Here is a 9,166-nt window from a genome sequence, read left to right as displayed (position 1 = left end):
ATCTAGTCGGGAGTGGTGCTGACTGAAAACAGATGATTTGGAGCGATTCGCGCGCCATCTGTTGGTCATTCTAAGGACTTATTGAACTACCCTCGTACCTCCTAAACTTATTCACATCTATTTCCATAGTGACCGCCACACAGTTTTCTATTCTCCTTTAGAAGGGGTGATATTTTGATTTTATTCCATTCCTTTTAATAAGTTCACCAAATATGTGTAATAAGTTGTTTTAATTCCTTTATGCGGAATGTAAATTCTAAAATTTTAATTTTCACCAATTCAACTCTGTCTCTCTACCCGTGCAAAAAACTCGATCTGGCCCCGTTATGAGGCCACACCAGTCCGGATCGGGTCCCGATCGGGAATCCTGCTCGGGGCCAGATCGCGGATGAAACACACGCCCAGATGGGGGCCAGGTCGGGACACCCGATCGGTGCCCTATCGGTGGCCGATCGATACACGATCAGTCTCATTATGATCCATTCGTTATTTTAAGTTAAAATTAAAGTACTACAGGCACGAAAATAAGAGGTTTCAGACTACAAAATTTAATTATACTTTTGAGAAACGTAAGATTATTTTAGATGGTATCATTTTCGAGGAAAAGGTTTGTTTTTTATTTAAAAAAATGGATGATAAATAGAAATATTTTAAATAACAATTTTAATTTCTTGAAAAAACATTTTCAAATGCTTCCAAAGAAAATCATTGGGGAATAACCTATGATTTACGATTTATTGACATTTTACTATAAATAAATTCAATTTTCTGTCAATTGCGTTACTTCTTGAAAAATTCGTGAAGGTGGTTGTAGATAATATTTTCGCCAAAAAATTGAGTTATCATTTATTAGAACGTTTTATTTTTTTAAGTATGTTATGAAGAAATATAGACCAAACAACTTTTAAACAAAAATTAAAATTTTGGAATTGAATATTGCTGATTGTTTTAAATATTATTTGCAGAATATGCATTTAATTAATTTGCATTATTATTATTAATTAATTTCGACCTAATGGACGTTTTTATAAGCTGAAATGTCATTGTTTGTAATAAAAAAAAAACGTCGTTTAGAATTTTAGACTTCACGCGAAAACAATTAGAGTCCGAATGCGACGTATGCGCAGTTGAGTAACTAGTTCTTGTTGGAATCCCTACACAATTGGCATTTTGCATTTTGATTGAACTACTTATTTCTGAAATTCATGATGTGGAAATTTTTCCTTAATGTATTTCTGTAATTAATTTATTATTAATACAGAATCAAAGTTTCAATAACATAATCGATTGTATCACATATTTTATTCTCATAATCTAAAAACATTACAATTTTGGGCATACTGCAATTCATTTCATGTCAATAGATTTGATAATTCTAACTCTACATTAAATCGAAAAACCTTGAGTTCTTAAATAATAATGGAAAACAAAAGAACTTGATCAATTTCATTATGTAATAATATTTGACTCGTCTAATGGTAAATATACTAATTTTATCTAAAACAATTAAATTAATTATTAATTTATTTGAGGTTAAGTTTCAATGAGCCCGCAGAGTGTAATTACTTACTCTCATCTTTCTCGCACAGGTTTCAAGGTCTACTGACTGGTGTTTGGTGCCTCCGAACACGTGGCTTACTCGTCTTATGCATTTTTAATCATTACTAGAATATTATAAACGAATAATATGTATACAAATTTCACTGCAATATCAGAAACAATCAAGCAGCACTAGTTCTGCGAGCGCATGAAGATGGCGTTTCAGTAGGAAATCGGTCTGGCCCAGTCGGGCCCAGGTATGGGCCACAGAGTTCTACTGATCAGGGCCAGATCGGGAAATCTAATCGGGGCCAGATCGGCATAAATCGGGCGATTTCTGCATGGGTAGAGTTAAAATTATTTAAATTCACGCATTTGCATAGATCTCTTTGTTACATTTTTAAGACTTTTAAATAAATTATCAAAATATAAATAAATATAAATTTGAATATTTTTCGAATTTATAAGTTATAAAAAGATTTAATATCGAAAAATAGTTTAAATAAATGCTTTCGTCAAATTTTAGTAAGTCAATTGAGAGGAATAGGATTTGCACTTTTTCTGTTCCCGTTGGGGGATTTTTAGACTACTTCGAATTTTGACTTGCTCTTATCGCCGAATTCACGGCATCCGCCCGGTACGCGACAAATACAATAGGACCATTATATGACCGTCGCATCACTCTTAAAAGGACCCAAATCTCTCTGACTAGTCTCTTGAGACGCAATAATTCAAATCGACCCGGCAGATAGCCTGAATCTGCCCAGGCTATTTCGCCTGAGAATATTCTGAGATTTTCTATCGGTAGAGCTATGATCCATACTTTTCTTTTAATCCGATTCTCTTCGAGGATGCCTTAAATTAAAAATCTGGACATGTAGAATTAAGATAACATAATAAAATATACTGAGTTATCTTTAGAAAATTTCAGATTAATTAGGGTAGAAAAAAATTAACATTTATAGTATCTGTTTTTATTTTATATATTATTATGCACTTGTGGCCTTTGCTTAATACTTGTTTATAATTTTTAAATAAAATGTTAAAAATGAAAGTTCAACCAAAGTACACTCACATCTATTCAAAACTCCTAGTTTATTTGATGTGATCGCCAAGTCACGATTGTAGTTTCCGCCAGGTTATTAAAATGTATTTATGCGTTCAGAAAAAACGAGCCCTACAATTCCGCAGAATCAGTGACAGGGATATAATATGTACAATATGTTGGATCTTAACGATAAATTCGTGAAAAAATTCTATATAATTTATATATAGTGGAAAAATTTTATGTAATATTTTACACAATGTATCATTTTTTCGCCACAGGGGCGATTTACATATCGTTTCAAAATAGGGAAAACAGGGTTTGCGTATCAAAAATTAATATAGCGGTATTCAGCCATCAAAACTAATATTTTTGTTTGAACAAATGCAAAGGATGTTGCATTAACTCTTATAAAACGTGCGAGAATTTAAAATTCACTATATCAAAGTTAACAAGCGAAGTTAAAAGGATACCAATGCATTTTATTCGAAAGAGCGAAAACATCTTTTGATGTTGCCATACAAAGCATATGAGAATATCAAACGACTTTATGAACAACAACTCACTCCATCAAAAGATTTAACCTTCATGAGGAGGACCTAAATACACAAATGAAATACACTTAAATACGAAAACATGCGAACTATTATTATTTTTATTATTGTATATAATTTATTCACTACATACCTAATTGCACGCTTAATCGCTATGAATAATTGGCACGGCTAACGACGCCCTAACAACTAAACCCCATGCTAACTTATATTATAGAATATTGGGAAAAAATCTCGGCTTACCGGCACCGGCATTGCTTGACAACTCAGGGCAGTATGACAAATATCTGGGTCCTTTTTCACGAGTGATTTGTTGCTTCAGAGATTTTTGTTATACATAGGTTAAACATTTTATCACTTTCAATGATTAAATTGATTTTTTATCAAACACATTTTTTTTTAATGAACTGATACTATTCTTGTAGGAGTAACATTATCTAATTTGATATCTCAGTAACACAGCATAATAAGCTTGAGTGTATTTAGATATAATATTTTATTCAAATTATTTTTTGAAAACTCAGTAAAAAGAATATCATTTTGCATAGTGTTAATTTTTGAAATGGAGATTCGCAATATTTCGTATTTAGAATACTTCGTCTTTAAAAAATACTTGTCGTCTTCGAGTTTGGAATACTCGTATGATAATATTGAACTTTGGTACTGCAATACGAATAAGTGTAATAAGACTTCGGTTTTCCCCATTTTGGAACGATATTATACTAAATTCTAATTTATTTATTTCATTTATTCTAACTAAAGGTCTCTCAGTGTATTATTTTATTATAAAGTATTCTATAATTTCATTATACTCAGTGGATATTGCCGAAAATAAGAGCCCGAAGTTATGTATTGGACTCTAAAGCCTTATTTATATGGATCTTCGATGAAATACTGTTAGCACTGCATAAGTGATGAGAAAACGTGCACTTTGCAACACATTTATCTTGCGAATCGAAGCAATGGACGCAAAAGTAAAAAGTTCCTAAAAATTTTTTAAAAACATTGTACAAACACTTGGGGAAAAACTATTATAAGCAACCGGAATTCAGCGAAAAAGTGTAAAAAGGTGTTAAATAATTTTCTCGGATGGTTGTTGTAAAAAAAGTGTGATACACATGCGCACAGGCATTTGCTACTCGTGTCATGACAACATTTCGTTCATTTTGTGAACTTCTATCACAAATATCTATTTTGCAGCTTAAATTGTTATTTAATGTATTTTTGATTTATAATCTTTTGGAAAAAATATAATTCGCAGAAGAACCCCGCACTACATGTATAAGAAAAGGGCTTTCGGTGGATTTGGCTAAAACTTCGTAAAATATTTCAATTATAGATATATCATTGTACATCATTGTAATATTACCCTTATTTGATATTGATCTCATGGGGCACGGTTTTTAACGTTATAGCAGTGACGTTTTATTAAATTAAAATCTTGAGTGCGTAGCATTCGGCTGTTTTAAGAAGAGCGAGGTATATATCTTGAAAATAACCTATAACTTTATCTTGACCTGACATTGGCACCTTATCTGCGCTCACGAAAGCATATTTTTAATTTTAGATTACATCTAGAGAACTTAGCGTTCGGTCGATTAAAACAGCGCGCGATATATCATTGTGAGATCACACAGAAAAACGCTGGTGTTAAATTTGTTGCAGCTCAAATTTCATTGGTCTCCCAATGAGCATTTCAAACAATTTTCAAGTTTCAAATGTATTCCTCTGAACGTAGGTGCACATCTGGGCATCTAGGGGAAAGTATCATTTGGAGACTGAATTTTGGCTCAATGCCAAGAGTTGTGAAGTGCTGAACCGCGCTGTCAGCCACCTGAACACCTGTCAAAGCAACTATTCGTATTGCGATATTAGACTAAGTAATTGTTAATAGGGAAACTAATTGAAATAATATTTGCCTAATTTTCAACTTTCTTTCTTTTAACAGTGTGTACTAGTCACTTAGAATAAAATGATAATTTCCTAATGTAATTTCCAAATGTTAGGTTAGCCATGACCGTCGATATTTAAACTAAGGCCGGGATGTGTAGAAAAAGTCATGACCGTCTACATAGACAATTAGGTATTTTCACTTCAACCACCAGCTAACTTCACTTTCTTGAATACGGAAAATCTAGAGGAAATTTCTTCGAACGAACAGGCATCAGTTAAGATACAGACGGTCACGACTTAGTTTTTACATCCCGACTTTGGTGGTATGAATGCCATGTAGGTTTTGACTAACCTAAGATTTGGATATTATATCACGCCAAGTACAATTTTTATTCCAAGACACTAATAGTCACTGGTAAATGGGAGACAGTTAAAATTTAGAAAATTATTATTATAACTTACCCGCATATCAACATCTATTTCACCCAAATAACGCCCGACAAAATCATCTTGACAGGTGACTGACAGTTTCTATACGACACTTCACGTTGCTCTGAATAGGAAAAAACCGTGTCTAAATTATGATTTTCCCATAAATTCTCCGAATGAACCTGTGTGGCTCAAATTTTCTGCAACTCACTTGAACACCGATTTCGGTGTACAATGGAGGATCGGCGATTTTCTATCTAAGCAATTTGATATTGATCTGACCGGAGCATCGCATAGCGCAAAAACTATCCATTTGTCTTATTTTTTTCCGGATCTTTCATTAGGCCCTTATAATTGACATATTTAACAAGGTTTAGCCATATCCGCTAAAAGCCATTTCCCATACATTTAGTGCCGGGTTCTTTGAAGTTGTCCTTCACACTTGACTGAACACATCCACTCCTCTCGGCCCCATGGCACCTCTTACCAAGACAGCGCCGCGCGGAATTAATTCAAGTTCGGGTGTAGGCAACCCTTTAAACTTAACCGCATGACATCGTCCTACCTATATTTTGCATTGTCAACTGAGGATCACGTTATGATAGAAATCTCTGTTCTTGAAATTTTAACCATGAAAATTATTATTCCGTGAACAAGAGCTCTGTTCAATTTTGGGTCTCTCAAAATCTAGTCATTGTCTAGCCAATAAATATTAAAATAGATTCTGAAACGTTACTTTGAAGTTTCTTTTATGTAGTAGAACAAATTTTTTCAACAGAGGGTACCATCCTCCTTATTCAAAAATATTTATTTCCTTACTTATTTACGACAAAATTAGTCAAAGTAGGCATTCTACTTCCCTCTTCTTATTTCCCCACATTTCCCCCTTTCCCCTCACTTTTTCATCACTCGTTCCCCGTCTATCTCTATCCCTCATTTCCTCTACTTCCTCTACTTCCTCTACTTCACATTACTGCGTAAAATTCTATGATTTTTTGTAAAATTTACTATCTATTTTTTTCATGAAAATCTGCCAATTAGCAATCACTGCAGTCTTGGCGATGACTAACATAAGATTTTCATTCTATCTTATATCAACTGATTTATCTCTATAATTTTCTTTAAAAATTTGTTTATAGATAGTTCTCTTTGAATGAATTAAATATTTGCATTGAACTCGAAAATGTATTCTTTGTTTATAAAAAGGATGTTTTTTAAAGGATCTGGGTTTTTTCACTTTTCTGTACATTTTCTTCTCTTTTCTAAAAACTATTTTTGTTTTGAAAAAAATCATATTTTTTCATTAAGCGGAAGCTTGGTGAAAGGTGTCTTTTTTAATCAAATTTTTAATCACATTGTTGAATATTTTGAAAGGATGAAATTTGCATGCCGAAAAAGTGATAAATAATATGATTGAATGAAGTGTCTATTGGACGTGTATAAGCGCTAACATTTTTGCCAAACCTATCCTGATGTGCCTTGCCCGGGGAAATCAGGCCAAACCAACGTCATTCAAGTCTATTAAATCTAAAGGCAGTTAAAAATTCTTTAGAAATTATACTCCGAAGTTTAAAGAATATAATTGCTATCGATAACAGCAGATTTCTTCACTCTTGAACAAAATTATAATAAAAAAAATGCATTCTGGTGTTGTGGCATCTGTACACTTGTGGCATGGATCCTTTATTTCTTTTTAAGGGCATGTGATACTTAGAAAATTGTCGATTTTACCAGTTTTAGGTTCCCCCCGCTTTTTTTCTAGAATAATAAATATTTTGTCTTAAAAATTTGGGAAATGATAGCGAACATGATAACGGACGTCCCCACACACTTTTTTTTTGGTTAATTAAAAAAACTTTTATTTTAACAAAATGTGATTAATTTGCATAGCGCTTAGGAAATGGTATCGATTTTTTCAGTGTTAGATTCCCCCGGCTTTATTCCTAGGATAAGAAATATTTTGCCTTCAAAAACTGGGATATGATAGCGAACATGCTAACGGACATCCCCACACACTTTTTTTTGTGTTTTTTTATCGAAAAATTTTTGATATTGCTAACAACGTGCGTGTATATTTCGAGATTATGTGTGTTATAATTCACCCGAGCGTTACTTCCAAACTACACAATATTTTCGACCGAAAACTTTGGACTTACAAATAAACATAGTAACTAATCTCCCGGAACTAACCTTGTTTGCAGCCATCAAAAAAGTTTATTTCATAAATAATTTCCAGGTTATCGGAAAGGCAGACATGAAAAACGACATAACCTCAAAATAATGCATATGCATAAAATTTTTATTTAGTCCAATAAATTTTTTTGATATTATCCCTCAAAAAAGAGTCCGGGGACGTCCGTTATGATATTTTATAGCATCTCCGAATTCAGTTTTTAAACATTTTTATTTTTATGGAAAAAAGCCGGGTAAACTGTAAGTATCACATGCCCTTAATTAAACAAAAATTGATTTCCGTAAATTAAGGAACCATTGATTTAAAAAGTCAGATTGTTAAGAGAATTTTTCATATTAACTTTTAATAAATTGTGACCTTAAAGACATAAGGTTTTATCTTAAATTTTCATTTTCACTTCGTGTTCTCTTTTTTGTATGTGAAGTAATATGAAACAAATAAAAATCAAGTGACTTCTAAAATGCAGTTCTCGTGTCGCAAAATGCACCTCGGTCTTTCATGCAAGAGACTGTTTGTATAAAGGATCAGTCTTGATTATCTTCAGAATATTCAATTTCGTCAATGGTTTTCAAGGAGATTTTTTTCAGTTATTCAGTAATACAGTAATTGTATTCAGGCGTATATATTATTATGCTTACCAATAGAATTGGGAAGAATCGCCAAAGTAAGGAACCAAATTTCAATAATTATTCTCATTTTCTCTAAATAAAGGAAACTCATTTGTGGAAAATAGAGATAACAGTGTTACAAATGAATGTTCTACGAAATGTTTCAGTAGTATATACTAGTCGTTATCTCGTTCGTTATTCTAAATGATTTCTTTATTCTGAAATATTTGCACTCCATAATCAATTTTCCTCACAAGAACCTCATTACTACGTAATGGAAACATGAATATTTACTGTGGTACGCATGATAAAGTTGTACGCCATCACACCACGTCTGTCGTTGGCTTTATCTCCTTCAATCAACAATCAGCATTACCTTTTGTTACGTCATCGAAAAAGTAAAAAGTTTCCTTATACCCGAGATTCCTCGTTGAGTGTGCGTTTACCTTTATTAATTGTGATCAAAATCTCGTTCAGGATGTGAAAAGATAAGCCAATTAATTAAAAACATTTAATACATACATATATATTACGAAAAATCTGTCCGCTGGGCGGGCACATTCCCATCACGTGCTACCCGCATAACTCGTAAGTTTTTTTTTTTTACTCGCATGACTTTTAGCTCTCACGTTTCGCGCTCGATAATATATTGATATCGCGCTTCGTGCTCGATAATGTATTTACCTTGCGCTAAGCGCTTAGAATTCGTATTTTCATCACATTTGCCCGCAGCCCTTTTAAAATTTAAGGTCAAAGTATCGATACCTGTAATTTGGTGGTTGTTAATTCTCTTCTGTTAAAGCTCCTTTGGCTTCCAAGAACACATTCTCATCACATATCTCGTGCTTCGCTTCCGTTTATTTTTTCAAAAGTACGAACTTTTCTAAAAAAATAATATTTATTT

General features: G+C 32.9%; 1 protein-coding gene across 3 annotated transcripts in view; it reads right to left on the bottom strand.

The window, feature by feature from the left end:
- LOC117175830 overlaps positions 1 to 8,491 on the bottom strand; it is a 27,527-nt gene extending 19,036 nt beyond the window's left edge. For all 3 annotated transcript variants that reach the window (XR_004467542.1, XR_004467541.1, XM_033365598.1), the window contains exon 1: positions 8,293 to 8,491. Coding sequence is in view for 1 of the 3 variants with exons in the window: in XM_033365598.1 (XP_033221489.1) it covers positions 8,293 to 8,374 (82 nt within the window). In the remaining 2 variants the exon portion in view is untranslated. The remainder of the gene's footprint in view (positions 1 to 8,292) is intronic.
- Between the last annotated feature and the right edge of the window lie 675 nt (positions 8,492 to 9,166).

Source organism: Belonocnema kinseyi, chromosome 1, assembly GCF_010883055.1.
Source record: "Belonocnema kinseyi isolate 2016_QV_RU_SX_M_011 chromosome 1, B_treatae_v1, whole genome shotgun sequence".
NCBI lineage: Eukaryota > Metazoa > Arthropoda > Insecta > Hymenoptera > Cynipidae > Belonocnema > Belonocnema kinseyi.
This window is presented reverse-complemented; position numbering and strand designations above follow the sequence as displayed.